We start from the raw sequence: 21635 nt of genomic DNA, 5'->3' as shown, positions 1-21635 counted from the left end.
AAAATGCCTTATATTCAGGTGTGCAGAATTATTAGGCAAGTTTTCTTTTACAGGCAAAATGAGCCAAAAAAGAGATTTAACTCAGACTGAAAAGTCAAAAATTATTAAATACTCATGAGAAGGACGCAATACTAATGCAATACTAGAAATTGCAAAGTGAAAGCATGACCAAGGGACAGCAAAATGCTCATTGGGTCAGCGGGGTCAGACAAAAACAGGTGGAAAAGAAAAGACACATGTTAACTGCAAAATAATTAAGAATTAAGGTGAAGAATTAAGTGTGAAACCATCAGGAACCCTTTAGTCTCCAGCGCCACCATTTTCCAGAGCTGCAACCTACCTGGAGTCTCCAGAAGTGCAAGGTGTTAGGATCTCAGAGACTTAGGTTAGCTAAAGAATCCTAAAAAATGACCTGCACTTGATAAGAATCACAAGCTGAAGTGTTATAAAATACATGAAGACTGGGTTTTAATAGGGCTTATAGACAGACAGCTTGAGAATGACTCCTGATGGACCAGCACCACATCCTCTTGTACCACTGTTTGAAGAATTTATCCAGAATCTGGCAGTAAGGTGTTTGAGTTCACTTTTAGTCCATCTCTTATCCTGAAATGTCTGTCTTGCAGAGATGGACTAAAAATGATCTTCCAAAACTTACTGCCAGATTCTGGAAGATAAATTCTTCAAACAGTGGTACAAGAGGATGTGGTGCTGGTCCTTCAGGAGTCACTCTCAAGCTGTCGGTTTATAAGGCCTATAAAAACCCAGTCTTCATGTATTTTATAACACTTCAGCTTGTGATTCTTATCAAGTGCGGGTCATTTTTTAGGATTCTTTAGCTAACCTAAGTCTCTGAGATCCTAACACCTTGCACTTCTGGAGACTCCAGGTAGGTTGCAGTTCTGGAAAATGGTGGCGCTGGAGACTAAAGGGTTCCTGATGGTTTCACACTTAATTCTTCACCTTAATTCTTAATTATTTTGCTGTTAACGTGTCTTTTCTTTTCCAGCTGTTTTTGTATGACCCCGCTGACCCAATGAGCATTTTGCTGTCCCTTGGTCATGCTTTAACTTTGCAATTTCTAGTATTGCATTAGTATTGCGTCCTTCTCATGAGTATTTAATAATTTTTGACTTTTCAGTCTGAGTTAAATCTCTTTTTTGGCTCATTTTGCCTGTAAAAGAAAACTTGCCTAATAATTCTGCACACCTGAATATAAGGCATTTTTCATTTCCAGCCTTCATGAACAATTATATATCACTTATAAATGATTAAAAACAATATTAATAGTAGTTATTAAGATTGATGTGGATTGGAATTGGTAAAATGTGCTTGGGAAAAAAATATGATCAGAAAATCAACTTGCCTAATAATTCTGCACTCCCTGTATATATATATATATATATATATATATATATATATATATATATATATATATATATATATATATAGACATCTATATATATTTGACATGTATATATAGACATATATTAACATCTTGTTTATAACACATTTTAATTATTAGATTTTATTGTTATTGTTATTAATTTACTTTTTACTTTACAGTGCATGTTATATTATACACTCATATTATACTCTATATTCTGTATATCTGTATTCTGATATGTATTTTGTTCTTGGCAGCCATGACTAGTCAAAGGAAAAAGACATTTTATAATGAAACAAGATGTGGTGTAATAAATATATATATATATATATATATATATATATATATATTGGATCAATGACATGACAGGTCATTAATAATATTAAAAAAACAAATGACAAAGAATGTAAGGTAGTACAACTAGATCTCTTTTATTAAATCCAAAAGGTTTTAATTATATTTTGCTACATATAAATGTATTTTAAAGATTTTGAAGTGTCAAAAGGTCATTTGGTTTAACCGTCCAAAGGCCAATACAGCCATTTCATTTGTGATTAAAATATCTTAAAATGTAATAAATGTATATATGTATAAATGTATAATGCTATACTTATTACTAATCCCTTGTAATAAATATATTTTTTATTCTGGCATGATTTTATAACATCATATATCAACATAGCGCAAATGGTATTAAAATTATGTGTAGAAGTCGTTGCTTTGTTATAATGAGAAAGAATGTGTGGAAAAAATGAATTTCATTGATGTCATTCGGAGTAACCAATATAAAGGATCAAATTTTGGATCAAGTCATGCGGTCAGTATCATGTGACAGGATGTGACATCATTCAGACACCTGCAAAGGACCACATGGTCATGAACTATAAGTAACTAACTCTCTCTTAACTATTTGAAAAATTAATATTTTCACTTGTTCATACACATGTCCCGAAACATCAGGTCATTCGGTACAACTGCTATAAAACATAGAATATTATCATTTGGTATAACCAAAAGTGTCATTCGGTAAAACCAAAATTTTGGTTAAACCGAATGACTTTTTTGGCGACAAATTTTGTCCATATTGTAAAAAATGACAAAAGCAGTGTTAACTGATTATAAAAACCACATCGTTTTATTGTTAACACATTGTTAGCAATCTTCAAAATTAATTATATCTCCATCAGGTTTTTTTTTAACACTTTTAAAAATCTTATTCGTCAATGACCCAAATTATTTTCATGATGTTATCAGAACTTTTTTTTTTTTTTTTTTTGTCAAATCAACTTAGATAATTAATGTGGTTCAGATAACATAATATTTTGAGTTTCTGTTGATTAAACCAATTGCCTTCATTGTATTAACTCAAATGTTTAATTTTAATGAACTCAAAAGGTAATAAGGCAACCAAGTAACTTACTTTTTTAAGTTAAACCAACAATTCTTTTTTACATTGTATATAATATTTATAGTACATTGTGTCTAACAATACAGGTTTTTGTTAGAACATTAGAAATTAATAGGCTATAAAGTATGTGTAACATGGACACTGAATAAAAGTTTTAAATTACAACAATAACCACAAGGGGGCAGTATTCTATTTTACTTTTTCAATCGTTCACAGCATGAATACAGAAAGGTTCCTCTCAATGTAATTTATTTGAAAGGGTTGGAAGGTGCGCATCTGTTTCAGGTTTCATTTGATTGACTTTTTTATTTATGTGTGCATGTATTTAGAGAAATTCATTTAATATGTATTTGTTTTAAATAATCCCTTGGTTTTACAGTGCTAAACTCTGTGCATTGGACTATAAGGCAGTTCGCTTTACTTTAACAAAAAGAATACACATCAGGACATTTATAATAAGATCACCATGATCTAATATTGTTATACGGTTTGCAAAACTGTCTGTCCTTACAGACTTCCTCTTCAAACTTTACCACAGTCATTCTGACATAGGCCTATCACAGGTAGTGTACCTGTTTTCTTCATGCAACTCAAGTCTTCAAAGTCCAGGAGACACATCCTCACAAAGTTTACATGTCTTCAAAACCTTTTTGGGCCACAGTGTCCCAAAGTAGATTTACCTTCAATAACCATTTATTAAATCTCTCCCCCATTAAAGTCCCAAGAGCTGGCTGCATTAATCCTGATTACAGGCTGTCAAGCGGAGGAAACGGGGTCTATGTGTCAAGCGTGTCATCGAGAGATGTTTTATCCTCATCTGCATCTTTCTGTCTTGTCAGTTAAGGGCGGGAGAACCCAAAGAGTGAACATCAGGAGATGAGCTTGCACGCTTGCTAGTGCTGGGACCGCTTTAGAGACAGAGCAAAAGAGGGTTTTAGAGGGTCCGACACAGTCATGAGTCTTTGAGGTGCAGCGTGAACCGGACACATGGAGCGGATCAGCAGGAAAGCCAGTGGCTCCATCAAACGGGCCTCCATCAAACGCTCAACATCAGGGTCGCAGAAGGTAAGAGTGTCGACCAGTTTTAGGGATGTTTAGGGCTGTTTCCTTTAACATGATTTCATGATCTAGAGGTGATTGAAAAGAGTGAAAGTATGCATTTCTTCATGAGTGAAGTCAGAGGGTATGTGACATGATACTGAACCAGGTATTCACAGCAGGGTTATTATCAGTAAATCCATAAAAACACATTTTCATTACTTGAAATAAAGTAAAAGTACTAAAATAACTCAAACTAAACACTAAAACTTAAAAAGTATTTAGACATAAAATAAAAACACAACACAATTACTAAAGCAGAAAATTAAAAATTAAAACAAGATATAAAAATCTAATAGTATATCAGTGATACTAAAACAACACTGATTTACAGGTTTATATCTCAATTGAAGGGTTTAGTCTTCGTCCAATCAGCTCGTAAGAATGGGGCAGAGTGGAGAAGACCAGTCCAATCAGCTTGGGATACAAACTTTTTACAATTCTTTATACTTATTCTTTCATATTGCATTCATATCTGACTTGTGATGTAGAATCAACATGCGTGTTATTATTTCTGTGCATATTTTTATGCTTTTTAACCTTGTTTTTTAATAAGTGAGGCTGGGTAAACATTATATTATATTATATTATATTATATTATATTATATTATATTATATTATATTATATTATATTATATTATATTATATTATATTAAAAGTAAATATATAATATAATATAATATAATTTAATATAATTTAATATAATATAATATAATTATCTCTAAAGTTGCACCTCTAACCACAGCTGCTCCTATGAAGCTAAAAAGCAAATTTAACTTGTTGCAATGTTGCGAAACATGAAGTTAGAAATACATTATATAAAACAGATTTGCATCTTTTAAATCTCTTACTAATCCAAATCCTAATCTTAACGCAAGAGAACCCAAAAGGGCTGTTCTAAGCCAGCACAAGCAACGCAACTTTCTCCAGAAGCACCAGAATGGTTTGATGCTCCTCTGCTGCCTCTAATCCCCCATAATGCCCCCAGTATGAGCACCATGCAGCAGCTAGGCAAGATTAAGCACTTTAACTCTCTACTATGAAATGTCCAATTTTATGTGATTAAGACTGAAAATATAGCCTTCAGAAGGAATTGAATATATCTTTACAACGGTAGACTCTTGTGCCGAGTGGAACATTTTGGAGTCATGTAATACATGTAGGAGCTGTCAACATTGTAAAAAGTAATACGCTATATCTACGCTATAAAATTTTGTCAACAGATTACAAGCAATATTATTAATTAAATTCAACAAATGGAATTGAGTTAGAATTAATCAAATGAATTCCAAACATTTAAAGCAAGTAAAATTTAAACAAAACTATCTGAATAACAGATAGACGTCAAAGATGATTTAAGAACTCTTTATTTTTTTATTGCCAACATTGAAGACACCTGATAAAACAAGTAGAATCACTGAAGGAAAGAGAAACACATGAATTAACAGAGGTTTAGATGTTGATGTTAATGTTTGGTCACCATTATGGTGATCAGTGTTTCATTTAGTTGGGCACTTTGACTCTGCTTTTTATGTCAGTTTGTGGTTTTTGTAATGGTATTTGCTAATTTTACACATTTTAAATGGTTGAATTTTAAGGAATTAATTTGATTAATTCAAACTCAATTCTTATATGTTTAATTTAATTATTAATATTGCTTGTAATCTGTTGCCACAATTTTATTGAGTAGATGGAGCGTATTACTTTTTACAGTGAAAGTAAAATCTACTCACTATCTTCCAGAGGGTAAAAGAGTCGGAATGCATAAATCAAATTCCTGTGAAAGTTTCCGAACCTTATAAATGTGTGATTAGTAAATAAATGTAAAATTGTCAGCACAGTAAAAAAAAGTATTTTTCACAAAGGAAAGATGACAGTACATGCAATTAGACTTGAAGTTTTGAGGGGTGTGTGTCCAGTCTAAGGATATGGTTATTTAAACACTTCCTTTGACATTTGCATGCATCCTCCAAAATTCACAATCATTTCTCTTTTTAGTCTCTACTCCTTCCCCCTCTCAGAAAGACAGAGAAAAACACTCTCACACAAACACAGTTGTCTAAAAAATGTGTCTTATGACTAAGAAATCTCAAGGCTAATCAGTGACATGTTGGTCTCATGTGATAATGGCTAACTGGATTTTCAAACCCACAGAGACAATGAATCTTTTTAGAGGCAGAGTAAGAGGGGAAAAGAACTGTTTTATAAAGGTTAAGCATGTTAAACTTGCCCAGAAGCCCACAGACCTATTGTCTCCAAACCTGGTATAACCTCTATAATAATGCATAGGCAACCATCAGAACAACTTAAGGACACACACACACAAAAATAAAAACAACATACAGCGTTTCAGTTTAAGATCTTAAAATGGCATAAAAAGTTCTTTACAAGTAAGATCTCACTTTATTTATAAAGCACAATAAAACAATAACCATTTTGCTGAATAATATCAATTCAAAAGTTACAATACGTACAACAGTATAACAGTAAGACACAACATAATCACATAACTGAAGCTTAGACTAGCCCTATTTGCCTTCTCAAAGAGGTTTTTAGTTTTGCGTTTTTCTCTCTCATTGAGATTTAAGAAATTTAGGGACATCCATGCTTTAATATCTGACAAACAAGAGGTTAAAGCACTCAAACCACAGTTTTTATTTTGCTGAAAAAGCACAGAGATTTGATTGTCATCAGCATAACAATGAAATGATAATCTGTGTTTATTATTAAAAATTGAACCCAGAGGGAACATATATAGACGAAACAAAAAAGGGCAAGGATAGAGCCTTGGGGAACCCCACAGGTCAAGACTGATTTGGAGGACGAACACCCATCCACACAGACTGAGAAAGTTCTAGTATCCAAATAGGATTTTAGGGTACAACCTTTAATACCCACACAAGTGTTCAAAGATATTTGTCTTTCTGTGTTGCTAGATGTTCAATGTTCACAAATATACAGTAGGCCTATAGAACAGGATGGATAGATAGTTTTTTTACAAGGTTGTGAGTTGAACTGTGAGCACAAATCAAATCCCACACTGCTCATTAGTTCTAAGGAATGGGTCATCGGACCCTCTCATGTGATCCTCAGTGTCTAGTTTTGAAGAAACTCAAACAATCCAAGAAGTGTGTTTACAGGCTATGGTATATGTACATTTTAGAAAGTATGTATTTAGAGTATTTACCTTGTCTTTGTGGGTTTTGCCAATGTGAAAACGCAGACTTGTACACAAACTGTGGGAAAGCTTTGCATAAACGTTTAATCTGATTTCCCCTTTTCAGCTCTCACAAATCGCAGCGGCAATCCTATTTATGAACAAATGCCTTTTTAGTTGAGCAACAATGTGCGAGATGTCTGACTATGTGGAAAGACTCAATAGTGTTGATTGTTGCCAGGTTTGCTATAGGCCTTGTTAATTTGAGCAAGAAAATCAGATTTTTTCCTTCCAGGGAGCTTTTGTGCATTTTCCGAGGAAAACTCGAACAAAGCTGATGAGCGCTCAGCAGATTTGAGTTTTAATTGCTGTGGATAATGAGTTTAAACAAGCCGAAATAAGTGCGTCACACTGGCTGAACTACTGCGGTGGCAAAAGCCCTTTGTCTTCAAGAGCTTTAATTACCAGTAGTCCACGTGCGTTTTGACGACAGTACCAAACTTCTGAAAGAGTGAGATGGTTGAGGAAAGAACCCATTGTAAAGCACTTTAAACCAATGATCTCAGCACATCTATTTGACCCATAAAGGGCTAAATGGACATCTTCATTTTGGATGTAATCTCCCCATATTTGCAATGGTTGACCAGGCAACCCTGCTGAATAATATATTTTAAATCAGCCCAGTGTCGTTAAATAATCTCTCTGCATGGCCAATTTGGTCAGACTGGTCTGTTTTGAAGGCATTTTTAAGATGGTCATGCTAGTAGACCAGCTCAACACCAGCTTGACCAGGTTGGGAACCCAGCCAAAACCACCTTAGAATGATTCAACTACTGATCACTTCATAAAACCAAACCTTAAATCAACTGATGAAGCATCATCTACTGAGTAGAGTTCCTCACTCTGGTTTATAGTTAAAGACTTCTCTTGTTTTGTATAAAAGATTATTCCCTAAAAGATTAAAGTCAGTAGCGTCATCAATGCTTAGACGTGATTGTTAGACTGTCAGAACCATTTTCGCCCCCACAATATGGTTGGTGAAAATAGAGATTAACAACAATTAGTGTTGGATGACCTTGCCCCCAACTGGAGTCCTGTCATGTCTTAACTAGGCCTCTTTTCAAAAGAATGCCTGCGCCCAATTCTCTCAATTATGCAAATTGGGCTTGAAATCAAAGTGGTCGGAGGAGGGTGACACTTTCAAATGAAAAGCTTTGGTGAGTTCCCATTACTGTCCATTTCTAGACACAAACCTGACTCTCATCAACTTGTGAAGAGTGTTTGCGGTAGAAAAGCATTTTCTGAGCTTAAGGAGTGTGTTTCATGGGGGTTGTGAAGCTATCAAAGTAGATTTGTTGTGCTTTGCTCCAGCGAGGGATGAAAATACCCTGTGGGCAAGGAGAGAGGGGTCATGGGACTCCCAAAAGGATTACCTTGAACTGGAGTCATGGGACGTGCCCTGAACAAAGAGCCTGCTCACATGCTCATCATATGAACAGCCCCTCATAAAGTGATGAAGTTTCATGTCTTGTGGGATTCATTGGGCGCCAGAGCTCTGGGAGAGAGCACCCCTCGCCAGCAGAGCTCCAGGAGGGACACAGATGCAGAAAGTTTCTCTTTGGCGCCTTCTTAACGTCGACTAGAGGCTCCACAGGTAGGACCCCTGCTAGCTAACGCTAGGTGACCAGAAGGAACCCATGTATTCATGGTCTACTGATGCTACTGTGAGGATGGGATAGGAATGATCAGGGCAGGGTTTACGAGATCGTAGTACCGAAATATAAAACTTGCGAATAATTGACCAAACTTTTTTTGTGTTCCTTCCTGCAACAGCAATTCACAGTTTCCAAAAAAAAAAAAACATCTTTGTTAATCATGTATTATTTAAAAAATTATATATATTTGCTTTCACAAAATTGTTTGGCTTCCTGGCAACGCATCAAAAAGAAACTCACATTTTATAAACTTAATTCATTGCTTTACTATTATAATTGTGCAATTGAAAGTCATGGTTTGGTGGGTTTCTAACATGTTCTGTTTTTCTTATCTTGGCTTCTGTCCTGTGACTGATTTTTCGGAGGAGATTTGCCTCAAAAGTTTTCGTCTTAATTAGGGCTGAACCAACAACAAAAGCCCAGACAGATATTGCTTTGAACCAAAGGTTATTTTCGTCCAGCGCCGGAGCACAATCACAAAGCTGGCACAGCAGAATCTGACATGGTCTTTTGCGAAAGCTAAAAATGTTGATGGGTTTCCTTGGCACTTTCTCAGAACAGAAAAAAAGAGATAAATAACTCTGGTCTGGAACAGAGTTTGAACTCTAATTTGCTATGCACTAATAATTTCAAGCAAAGGCCACAGTCTAGATATGGTCATTGACTCTCTGGATGCACTTTCATTCAAATGATGTATCTACGCATCCTGACTACAAGCAACAGTTGATTTGCAGTGTTAGTAGATGGCTATGGGAACTGTAAAAGACTAGCATTATCTGTGTACTAGTATAGTCCTAAAAGCATGCTTATCTGTGGTAATGGTGAGCAAATGCATTTCATAAGAAGTGCCCATAGTTATTCACTTTATGCATTTGCCATGTACATATTTTCTCTTCCATGTTTTCTGTATATCTACGGCTTGTGTGTACTGTACCACTCATACTTTAGTAAGGATTATCATTGCAAAGAGGATTTACTCTATTCACTCTAGGCAAACTCAAGGGACTAAAAGCAGTTCTTGCTGTAATTGATGTTACACATATATGAATATGAGGTCTGATGGTAAATATGGATGGTACACTGACTACTGTATATCTGTAAAATGTTGTGAATCTTTAAAACCTATATACAAAGACTCTTCCACTTTATTTACTGCCTTTTCTGCTTCCGAGGGTCAGAAAGGTGTTTTATTTCATTATTTTATTTTAATATACTGTATTGTGAAACTTTACACCTTACTTTTTCTTTTCTGTTTCTTAGATCCAGAAAACTTGGATTGAGAAAACATTTCACAAAAGAGAATGTATCCATATATTTCCAGCCAAGGATCCGACCCGGTGAGCTTTTCTATTTCGAACACTTTCAAAAGAACACACAATAAACACTACACTACAATAACATTACATATAATGAAACCATTGTGCAAGACAAATTACCTCTATGACTCATTCTGTTTTGAGGCTTTGTAGACTCTTATGTAATAAGGGGTGATGTGTGACATCATAAGCCCTTTTACAGATCACTGTGTGGACATGCTTCAGGGCTGGATATGAAGAGGCTGGTGTAGTCCAGTCCACCACACTTCCTGTAGGTGGAGGGATGCCAGGATGTGCACTGATGTGTGCACCAATTGAACACTAACCACGGTTTAGACACAGCCCTGATCTAAATGCGTAGAAAGAATAAACCTTACCCTCCAACCAAATTATTTCAATAATGAAATGTCAGCTAATTGAGTTACGTAAGCCACATCCTGTTGCATGCATTAAAATAAACCTCCAACATTACTTCTGCTGTGATTTTCCTCAGGTGTGCCTGTGGTTATCTATTGACTCAGCACACTGCCATTCCTGCAGTCAACAAGCTACCAGAAGAAAACCATCTTGTGCAAGTGGACCCTCCTCAAGAAAAATGGTCGGTGGTCAGACATACCCAGATTGTCCCTACTGACGCTTATGGCACCATTGAATTTCAAGGAGGAGGATTTGTCAACAAAGCCATGGTACCTATTCTGAACATTACTGAGTGAATTGGGGGAACTAGTTGCGCTACTTTTGCACCTGGTATTTCAAAGAAAAAACTTGAGTCTTATTCACTAACTACCTGTAAGTGCATGGTAATAAGCAAATTAACTCTCAATAAATTCCCCCTTGAGAGTTGAATTTTACATCAGACAAAGTCTAAATAATCAACCAAACCACTTTTTGTGGTTACGTAATTGCAGGAAAAGATTCATAAACCTGCTTAAATTTGCCTTTAATCTTAAAATGCAATCTTTCCAACAGTATATTCGGGTGTCGCATGATACTAAACCGGACAGCTTGCTGCATCTTATGGTGAAGGAATGGCAGCTTGAGTTGCCCACGCTGCTTATATCAGTTCATGGTGGCCTCCAGAACTTTGACCTGCAGCCCAAACTTAAGCAAGTCTTTGGGAAAGGCCTGATCAAGGCTGCCGTGACTACCGGAGCATGGATCTTCACTGGTGGAGTCAGCACTGGTGGGTATTTATGGTCTACAACTGGGATGGGCAACTCTGATCCTGGAGGGCCACTATCCTGCAGAGTTTGTCTCTATCCCTATTTGAACACATCTACTTGAAATTGTTTAGTAATCCTGAAGATTTTGGTTAGATTTCTCATTTACGTTTGACCGAGGATGGGCAACTCCAATCCTGGAGGGCCACTGTCCTGCAGAGGTTAGCTCCATCCCCAGTCAAACTAATCTAACCAAAATTTTCAGGATTACTAGAAAATTACAAGTAGGTGTGTTCAAATAGGGATAACAACAAATTGCCCACTCCTGTTCTACAAGTATGATTCCAATCCACACAGTTGAAATCACTTGGATCCGACATTTGGCTCCATCTCCAATTTGGTTTTCTGAGGGATATGTGATTTGTTTGATATCAGATGTGCTTAAGAGAGTTTCATTAATCTGTTTTATGTTACTCTTACAATGTAGGAGTGATCCGGCATGTTGGAGATGCTTTAAAGGATCACTCTTCTAAATCCAGATGGAAGGTCTGTGCTATAGGCATCGCTCCATGGGGAATCCTGGAAAGCAAAGAGGATCTAATTGGAAAAGATGTAAGCACAAACTATCGGTATACAATACAAAGCATGATGGTGCTCATAAACTTATGAAAAAATAATATTCTGAGGCGTTACACTATGTCAACTAATGGTAGAAGCTTCATGCTTGTCTATTGACATCCACAATGTTTTGTTCCTCTTCAGGTTAACAAACCATACCAGGCCATCTCCAACCCTCTGAGCAAACTTGCCGTTCTCAACAATAGCCACTCACACTTCATACTATCTGATAATGGCACATGTGGGAAATACGGGGCGGAGGTCAAACTACGCAGGCAGTTGGAGAAACACATTTCACTCCAGAAGATTAACACGCGTAAGTGCAGTAACATCAACAAATCTTATCTGCTTTAGCTTAATGTACCTCTGATCTCCTAAGAGGGCACATTTGAAAGCTCGCTAAGGGTTTGAATGACACAAGATATATCCTGATTATCAGTAATGGGGGTGATGGTGTCAGGGACCAATGGACATATGCTCCATGCCATTACAGGTTTGATCAAAGCTTTAGCGTCTGTGACCTGTGGGTTTCCCTTTGTCATCCTATGCCTGGAACTTGTGATAAGGCAGGGACAGCAAAGGGAGGCTCAGCTGTCACCACTCACATCTTCATCGGCTGATCTGGGATCAGACCCGGGAGCAGCAAATTAAAATGATTGTACTCCCCACTTCACTTTTAAATACCGCTCCTTTTGTTAATCACAAAAGGGCTTTTTGATTTTTAATGTGCATGCATTTGGAGTAATTGAAAACAAGATTTAAAACACAAAACACCCAAAAGGCTCAAACATTCAGGCTAATGTTTTGTAATAGTATTATATTGATATGTGCACAATCCCTGTACTAAGCAATTCAAAACATTTAGATAAGTGAATTGCTTTTTTTGTGTGTATGTGTGTTAGGATTGGGCCAGGGTGTACCGGTGGTGTGTCTGATTGTGGAAGGGGGTCCCAATGTCATCTCCATTGTCCTGGAAAGCCTGCGTGAGGAACCACCTGTGCCTGTAGTGGTTTGTGATGGCAGTGGTCGAGCCTCTGATATCATTTCCTTTGCCCACAAATACTCTGAGATTGAAGGGTAAGTATTAACTTTTATAAATTATATTAATTATTTACTTGATGCATAGATGTTATCAAGATCAGACCCCTTTTGCTTCACACTGAAAGGGTCCCGATTGCCCTGTAGGGTTTTATGTTCCGATAATGACCAGCTACCTGCACATTAACCCTTAAATTTCTAGTACAGACCCATCATTAATTGGAACACTGAGAATCAGTTGCCCAATCTGTTCATTATCAAAACTGAATTTTCAGACTGGTAAATGAGGATGCAAAAGAGCAACTGCTGGTGACCATCCAGAAAACCTTTAACTACAACAAAACGCAGTCAGGGCAGATTCTGCTCATGGTCATTGAGTGCATGAAGAAGAGGGAGTTGGTAAGTATCTGCAGTGACGTAAAATCATGTAACAAATGTAGGCCAACATCTATTAAGACAAACCCACTTTCATTTTCTTTCTTAATTAAGAAAAAAAAAAAAAAAAGTTTAAACCAGTCTAAGATGGTCTTAGTTGGTCTCTCAGTCAGGTCAGGTTTTCTGGTTTTAGATGGGTTTTGAACACTTTTCAGCTTGGCCAACAAGTTTAAGACCAGTTTGGCCAGGCTGAGAGACCGGCTGGATCAGATTAAATATTGACTGAATATTTTTTGACTATTTTGTACAAACTTTCATAAATAAACATTTCCATTCATTATTCATTTTGTCATGTGTCTTTATTCATGTGTCTCTTTCATGAATTCATCTACATCTGTTCCCTAGTTGTATTAATCAGGTACATATCTCATCACATCCTTAGCATTTAGCAGATGCTCTTATCAGGAGCAATTAGTGCCTTTGCTTTACATGAGACTGATGTGATTAACAGATGGCAAGCATGCAATTTACAGCATTATCTGCTAGAAAAGACCCCATTAGTTAGAACAGACTTCACAATCACCAGCTACTTACCTATAGATTACATTCACCTACAGGGTGACCCAGTGCACTCTGGCAGCTTGGCTAATGGTAATATTTGTGCTGCTGCAGCTTTAACTGAGGGTAAGTGATGTATTAAGTATTTAGTAATACTGCCTCAGGACAGGAGATAATCTGTAGCTCTATACATCTGGACTAGGATCAGTGTAGTGCCACCTGTTCTTGCTTACCAGCTACGCTCATTCACCCTGTTCCTGAATATGAGCAGATGGGGGGAGGGAGGGTGGATCCATTTCTCTCTAATCCACACTGTACGTCTCCTCCATTTATTACAGTGATATCACATCATGTTGTCTGGCATTAGATAGGGTAATGGTCTTCCACAACAGTGTTTTACATAAAATGAGATGCTAATGTATGTTAAGAGCTCAAATGTCCACATACATACATAAATACATATTACATATGCATATAAATACATTTATATAGGGACATGAATGTACATTCAACTTTCAAGCATACCATTAAAAGTGAATACTGATAGCTTAGCTGATGCTAGTATGAAAACAAGCATGCTAATGTTTCTCTAAGCCATTTGTGTAAAAATGGGTTGCTTAAACCGAGATGTTTATCATGAAATTAACTTTTCATTCTCAAAATGTTAAGTGTTTAAGTTAAGGCATCACAACCCTATCCCCCCACTCCCATTGCAGCCATGAGATACTAATCTAACTGTCCAGACTCCACCATAAGTCTCTCATTAGCAATGCATGCTAACACTCAGGAATGTCTTGGAATAGGGCCATTCATCCAATGCCAATGTGATTACATTTAACATTACCATACATGTGACTGCAGCTCAGAGGTAATTGCATTTATTACCAGGCGTCTTAAACAAGGAAAGCAGTATTACTTAATTTGAGAGGGAAATTAGCTATGTAGTTATGCAGGGTGTGAATAAGAGAGTTGCCTTTGCTAGTTTCCTGCTAATGCTAATAAAATTAAGCCAAACATTCATCCATGAAAACAGCTTTTCCATTCATTTTCACCACAGTGTGAATGAGCTCACATCCTTGCCCAATATAAATGTATTTAAAAAGTGTCAAGTGTCAGTTTCGCTGCCCCATTTAACTTGTTATGTGTAGATAACAGTCTTTCGAATGGGCGCTGAGGGACAAGATGACATTGAAATGGCTATCCTCACTGCATTACTGAAAGGTATTGTGAGTATGCAGACCTTTTAAAATTTCACCATAGATTTGGTAACGGTTAAAAATGAACTCAAATGTGTTCATTGTAATTCAGGAACAAATGCATCAGCTCCAGATCAGCTGAGCTTGGCTCTGGCTTGGAATAGAGTTGACATAGCACGCAACCAAATCTTTGTGTATGGACACAACCTACCAGTGAGTGAAATATGTGCCATTCCAAAATATACCAATGAATATATTTATCAATATTTATTTCCCAGAGACTTTTCTTAAGTTGTAAAATGTGTTTTCATAGCCTGCGAGTGCCCTTGCTAGCATCTCCACCAGCGCAGCACCATCTCAAGAAAAGCAGAAAGGAGCAACTCAACGTAACAAAGGAAAGGCCAGAGGGAAAAAGGGCAAAGGCAAAGCCAAACCAGAACCACCAGAGGAAACTGACCCCAGAAAGTTAGAACTACTCAACTGGGTAAGAGAGTGTGGACCTTCTGCACCATCATTTTGAATATATAATATAATAAAATATAATATAACAATGTATGAAGTTTTGCTGGTTTTCTTCATGAACATTAAGTACACAAAACTTACTTTGTCAGACTGATTCAATCCAGTAACTCCAGAGTTCTTGAGTATTTGTTACCAATTCATTAAAAGAACCTGATCATAAGAGTCATTTGAGTGTGAATCACACCATTTGTGCTGCCTGTTTTTGATTCACTAAATAGAAGTGGCTCATTAGTTCATTAATTGAATACACCATTCATGCAGCTTGCTTAACAAACAGAAAGACATTTTTTCTTGCTATTGTTGTGTCGTACACTATCTGTAGTAAACACTGGTCCATGTTAAGTGAGACGTTTGGAAAAGGGTTTATAGTCCACCATTTCCAAAATTCACAACTAGATAATCTTAAATATATGACGTACTTGGCTTTAAGTTTACTGCTTCAGTAATGCTTAGCTTTTCAGTAGCTCCTCACTCTCTAGATTTTCCCCACTGCAAATTCTTGCTCACTGTCGCCCTCTTCAGGTGAATTCCCTCGAGCAGGCCATGATGGACGCTTTGGTTCTGGACAGAGTGGATTTTGTCAAGCTCCTGATAGAAAATGGTGTAAACATTCACCATTTTCTAACCATCCCTCGATTAGAAGAGTTATACAACACTGTAAGCACCGTAACCATTATCATTTTGGAGCTTATCACAAGGAAAGCACAATAGAGGATAAGAGCAATTCATTAATCCACTGGAAAAAAAATACAGGCCCTTCTGTCATATTTTTTAATATTTCTCATAATATTATTACTCAATCATACGCAATCTCTTGGCTTGTGTTTGTTTTGTTTTTTTCAGAAACTTGGTCCTGCCAACACTCTACATATTGTAGTAAGAGATGTTAAAAAGGTAAAGCTATCTGACTTTACTTTTGTATTCTGGTTAATAAACTCCACTGCTTTTGTTTTCTGAAGAAGATTTTGTGAATTATGTATTTCATAAAACTTAACATGACGAACATCTCAAGAGAAATAACATTTGTTCTTTTGATTTTAAAGGGGAATCTCCCACCGGATTACCAAATCACATTGATTGACATTGGACTGGTGGTGGAGTACCTGATGGGCGGAGCCTATCGCTGTAACTACACAAGGAAAAACTTCAGAGCTCTTTACAACAATCTTTATGGACTGAAGAGGGTGAGGCGTAGAGATTAATCAATTAGTAAATGTTTTAAGCATGTACAAATAATCTAAATAATTTAATATCCCTTTATTTGTAGCCTAAAGCCTTGAAGCTGCTTGGAATGGAGGTACACTTCAATTATTTACCTTCTTTTAATGATATTCTTTGACATATCACACAATATCTCTATTAATACAAATATCCTGCTCACCTCATTAGGATGATGAACCCAGGACAAAGGGCAAGAAGAAGCAAAAGAAGAAAAAAGAAGAGGAAGAGGACATTGACGTGGATGACCCAGAGGTCTGTCGCTTCCACTACCCGTTTCACGAGCTGATGGTCTGGGCAGTGCTGATGAAACGGCAGAAGATGGCTCTGTTTCTGTGGCAGAGGGGCGAGGAGGCTATGGCTAAAGCTCTGGTGGCCTGTAAGCTCCTCAAAGCCATGGCTCATGAGTCGTCTCAGAGTGAGATGGTGGACGACATATCGCAAGACCTCGATAACAACTCCAAGTGAGTTAGGTCCCTTTCAAGTAAGGTTCACTGCTATGTTTACAATAGGCATGCAAGTACAACTGCTAGATGCTATGCTAAGTTAAATGCTAAGTGTTCGTTTTCCTATATTGTTTTATCAAGTCAATCGAAACAATTGTATTTCTTACTTAAATACTGCAAAAAATGTATTTCTACACTGTAAAATTACTCCTCTGGCAATTTCAGGGAGTTTGGAACCTTGGCCTATGAGTTGCTGGATCAGTCCTACAAACATGATGAACAGCTAGCCATGAAACTGTTGACTTACGAGTTAAAGAACTGGAGTAACTCCACCTGTCTGAAATTGGCAGTGGCTGCCAAGCACAGAGACTTCATAGCCCACACCTGCAGTCAGATGCTCCTCACTGACATGTGGATGGGCAGCTTAAGGATGGGTAAAAACCCAGGACTGAAGGTGAGGCATTTTCTTTGAGACATTTCAAGATGTGTTATGTGTTATGAAATGAGTTCTTCATTCTTCATAATATAATATAATATAATTATTACACGGCTCTGTGGAATACTTGATTCTGTATGTTATTCCCCGATAACAACTGCTAAAAACAGATAACACAGGCTCATCTGGGAAACTGAAGTCTGCAGTGCTATACGCTTGCTAGGAACGGTATTACCTTGTGGAAGTTTTGCGTTTGGCGAGATAAAAAAATATTAAAACATTACAGTTATTTAATTATGTCATCCGGTATCACGGATTCACTCTTTTTTGTTTCATACAAACACAGCTGCTGCCATTTTGCGACTATTTTGTTTACTGTAATTGATTATTAGATAACAAACAGATACAATTTTAAATCAATTTATTCTCAGATCAATATCTCTTATCCATAATTACCCATAATTATTTATGTGGTGAAATGCTGTGTAATATGTACGGAAGAGGATTAGGTCCAAGCAATAATAAAAAATTAAAACCATCTCGAGATTAAAGTTGTTAAATTTCGAGAAAAAACTCGTTAAATTTCGAGAAAAAAGTCAAAATAAAATGTTGAGAATAAACTCATTAAATTACGAGAAAAATGTTGTTAAATTTCGAGAAAAAGTCAAGATAAAATGTTGAGAATAAACTCGTTAAATTACGAGAAAAAACTTGTTAAATTACGACAACAAATTCGTTAAATTATGAGAAAAAACTTAACGTAACGTAATTTAACGAGTTTATTCTCAACCTTTTATCTCGACTTTTTTCTCGAAATTTAACGACATTTTTCTCATAATTTAACAAATTTGTTCTCGTAATTTAACGACTTTTTCTCGTAATTTAATGACTTTATTCTCAACATTTTATCTCAACTTTTTTCTCGAAATTTAACGAGTTTTTTTCTCATAATTTAACGAGTTTATTCTCAACATTTTATCTCGACTTTTTTCTCGAAATTTAACAAGTTTTTTCTCGTAATTTAATGAGTTTATACTCAACATTTTATTTAGACTTTTTTCTCGAAATTTAACAACTTTAATCTCGAGATGGTTTTATTTTTTTATTATTGTTTGGCCCTAATCCTCTTCCGTAAATATGTGTTATGCCTATACAGTATCTCTTAAATGTCCGTCTAGTTTGAACTTGCTGCTTGCTAGCAACTGCTCTCTCCGCAGATGCTTTGCGTTTACAGAGCCAATAAAATATTTAGACTCAGATCAATATTTCATGTCAAATGATTTACTTATGTGGCAAGAAGCCGTGTAATAAGCAGGATAATGTACATCCAGCTGGTTGTTATAGCAGAATAATCAACTTCAGGCTGATGCAAGACCTCTCCATTTCGCATCAGGGTCCTGATCACCCGGTTGGGGTTTATTCTGCAAAAACAACCGGCTGGTTGTACATTATCCCTTACATATAATATAATATAATATAATATAATATAATATAATATAATATAATATAATATAATATAATATAATATAATATAATATACATTTATAATTGGTAGTAAGTTATTTCTTGATTGTGATATGCCTTTTGCTTCTGTCTCTGAAAACTCTTCCAGGTGATACTCAACCTCGTTTTCCCACCTTTTATCCTGCTGTTGGATTTCCGTCTGGGTGATGACACGTCTCATCAAGTAACTCCAGAAAAAGAAGACAGGAAGACCAAGGATGATGATAAGTCTGGCCGGGTAAACTGCACCATTCCTTCTAGTTATATAAAGTGTGCAGGTATTTTACAGTCTATCAGAAACTGAGTAATTATGGTTAGTCTTGTGGGAGAAAAAACAGGGAACTCATCATCAAACGGCTTCTTAATTTTATGTTTGGTCTAGTTAAAACAAATCCAGGATGATTTTTAGTGCTTTAGATTTTAATGAAGCTGCTGTTTATAGGAATTCTACATGTTTTAAAAATACCTCATGTATATCTAGGATGTTAATGCAGATGCAGCCTCTAAGAAAGGAGACGAGGAGGAAGGCGATAAGAAAATGAGGCAGATTCCAATCGGGACAAAAATCTATGAGTTCTACAATGCCCCTTTCACCAAATTTTGGTTCAATACTGTGAGTAGAATATTCATCCATCCATTTTCCAAATTGCTTGTCCTATGTAGGGTTGCAAGGAAGCCTATCCCAGCATCTTTTATAATATATTATTTTATTTTGTAAAATAATGCTTACAGGGAGTGCAGAATTATTAGGCAAGTTGATTTTCTGATCATATTTTTTTCCCAAGCACATTTTACCAATTCCAATCCACATCAATCTTAATAACTACTATTAATATTGTTTTTAATCATTTATAAGTGATATATAATTGTTCATGAAGGCTGGAAATGAAAAATGCCTTATATTCAGGTGTGCAGAATTATTAGGCAAGTTTTCTTTTACAGGCAAAATGAGCCAAAAAAGAGATTTAACTCAGACTGAAAAGTCAAAAATTATTAAATACTCATGAGAAGGACGCAATACTAATGCAATACTAGAAATTGCAAAGTTAAAGCATGACCAAGGGACAGCAAAATACTCATTGGGTCAGCGGGGTCAGACAAAAACAGGTGGAAAAGAAAAGACACGTTAACTGCAAAATAATTAAGAATTATGTGTGAAACCATCAGGAACCCTTTAGTCTCCAGCGCCACCATTTTCCAGAACTGCAACCTACCTGGAGTCTCCAGAAGTGCAAGGTCTCAGGATCTCAGAGACTTAGGTTAGCTAAAGAATCCTAAAAAATGACCCGCACTTGATAAGAATCACAAGCTGAAGTGTTATAAAATACATGAAGACTGGGTTTTTATAGGCCTTATAAACAGACAGCTTGAGAGTGACTCCTGAAGGACCAGCACCACATCCTCTTGTACCACTGTTTGAAGAATTTATCTTCCAGAATCTGGCAGTAAGTTTTGGAAGATCATTTTTAGTCCATCTCTGCAAGACAGACATTTCAGGATAAGAGATGGACTAAAAGTGAACTCAAACACCTTACTGCCAGATTCTGGATAAATTCTTCAAACAGTGGTACAAGAGGATGTGGTGCTGGTCCATCAGGAGTCATTCTCAAGCTGTCTGTCTATAAGCCCTATTAAAACCCAGTCTTCATGTATTTTATAACACTTCAGCTTGTGATTCTTATCAAGTGCAGGTCATTTTTTAGGATTCTTTAGCTAACCTAAGTCTCTGAGATCCTAACACCTTGCACTTCTGGAGACTCCAGGTAGGTTGCAGTTCTGGAAAATGGTGGCGCTGGAGACTAAAGGGTTCCTGATGGTTTCACACATAATTCTTAATTATTTTGCAGTTAACGTGTCTTTTCTTTTCCACCTGTTTTTGTCTGACCCCGCTGACCCAATGAGTATTTTGCTGTCCCTTGGTCATGCTTTAACTTTGCAATTTCTAGTATTGCATTAGTATTGCGTCCTTCTCATGAGTATTTAATAATTTTTGACTTTTCAGTCTGAGTTAAATCTCTTTTTTGGCTCATTTTGCCTGTAAAAGAAAACTTGCCTAATAATTCTGCACACCTGAATATAAGGCATTTTTCATTTCCAGCCTTCATGAACAATTATATATCACTTATAAATGATTAAAAACAATATTAATAGTAGTTATTAAGATTGATGTGGATTGGAATTGGTAAAATGTGCTTGGGAAAAAAATATGATCAGAAAATCAACTTGCCTAATAATTCTGCACTCCCTGTATATTTAATGCAATAAAATAATATAAATTTTGTATATTTTTTTATTATATTTTTATCGATTTTTTTTTTTTTTTCCTGAATTGCAAAATTGGCTTGCATTGGGCAGATTGCCTACCTTGGCTATCTCATGCTGTACAATTACGTAGTTCTGGTGAAGATGGAGCGTTGGCCATGTTTACAAGAGTGGATCGTCATTTCATACATCATCACTTTGGGGCTAGAGAAAGTCAGACAG

General features: G+C 36.3%; 1 protein-coding gene across 2 annotated transcripts in view; it reads left to right on the top strand.

Moving 5' to 3' along the window:
* The window catches only part of trpm1b (transient receptor potential cation channel, subfamily M, member 1b), a 32110-nt gene that overhangs the window by 6069 nt on the left and 4406 nt on the right, over window positions 1–21635 (top strand). The window contains exons 2-21 of one of the 2 annotated variants that reach the window (XM_048158876.1): window positions 3635–3860; window positions 10026–10102; window positions 10575–10767; window positions 11051–11264; window positions 11729–11853; window positions 12004–12175; window positions 12762–12936; window positions 13173–13296; window positions 14979–15051; window positions 15139–15239; window positions 15340–15510; window positions 16071–16205; window positions 16392–16442; window positions 16592–16732; window positions 16816–16845; window positions 16938–17230; window positions 17438–17666; window positions 19261–19389; window positions 19633–19764; window positions 21507–21635. In XM_048158876.1, the coding sequence (XP_048014833.1) occupies window positions 3783–3860; window positions 10026–10102; window positions 10575–10767; window positions 11051–11264; window positions 11729–11853; window positions 12004–12175; window positions 12762–12936; window positions 13173–13296; window positions 14979–15051; window positions 15139–15239; window positions 15340–15510; window positions 16071–16205; window positions 16392–16442; window positions 16592–16732; window positions 16816–16845; window positions 16938–17230; window positions 17438–17666; window positions 19261–19389; window positions 19633–19764; window positions 21507–21635 (2772 nt within the window). In that variant the 5' untranslated portion in view covers window positions 3635–3782. Of the gene's footprint in view, window positions 1–3634; window positions 3861–7722; window positions 8705–10025; window positions 10768–11050; window positions 11265–11728; window positions 11854–12003; window positions 12176–12761; window positions 12937–13172; window positions 13613–14978; window positions 15052–15138; window positions 15240–15339; window positions 15511–16070; window positions 16206–16391; window positions 16443–16591; window positions 16733–16815; window positions 16846–16937; window positions 17231–17437; window positions 17667–19260; window positions 19390–19632; window positions 19765–21506 lie in introns of those variants that run through there. The other variant, XM_048158875.1, reaches the window with a different exon arrangement.

Source organism: Megalobrama amblycephala, linkage group LG15 (genome assembly GCF_018812025.1).
Source record: "Megalobrama amblycephala isolate DHTTF-2021 linkage group LG15, ASM1881202v1, whole genome shotgun sequence".
NCBI classification, from domain to species: Eukaryota; Metazoa; Chordata; class Actinopteri; order Cypriniformes; family Xenocyprididae; genus Megalobrama; species Megalobrama amblycephala.
This window is presented reverse-complemented; position numbering and strand designations above follow the sequence as displayed.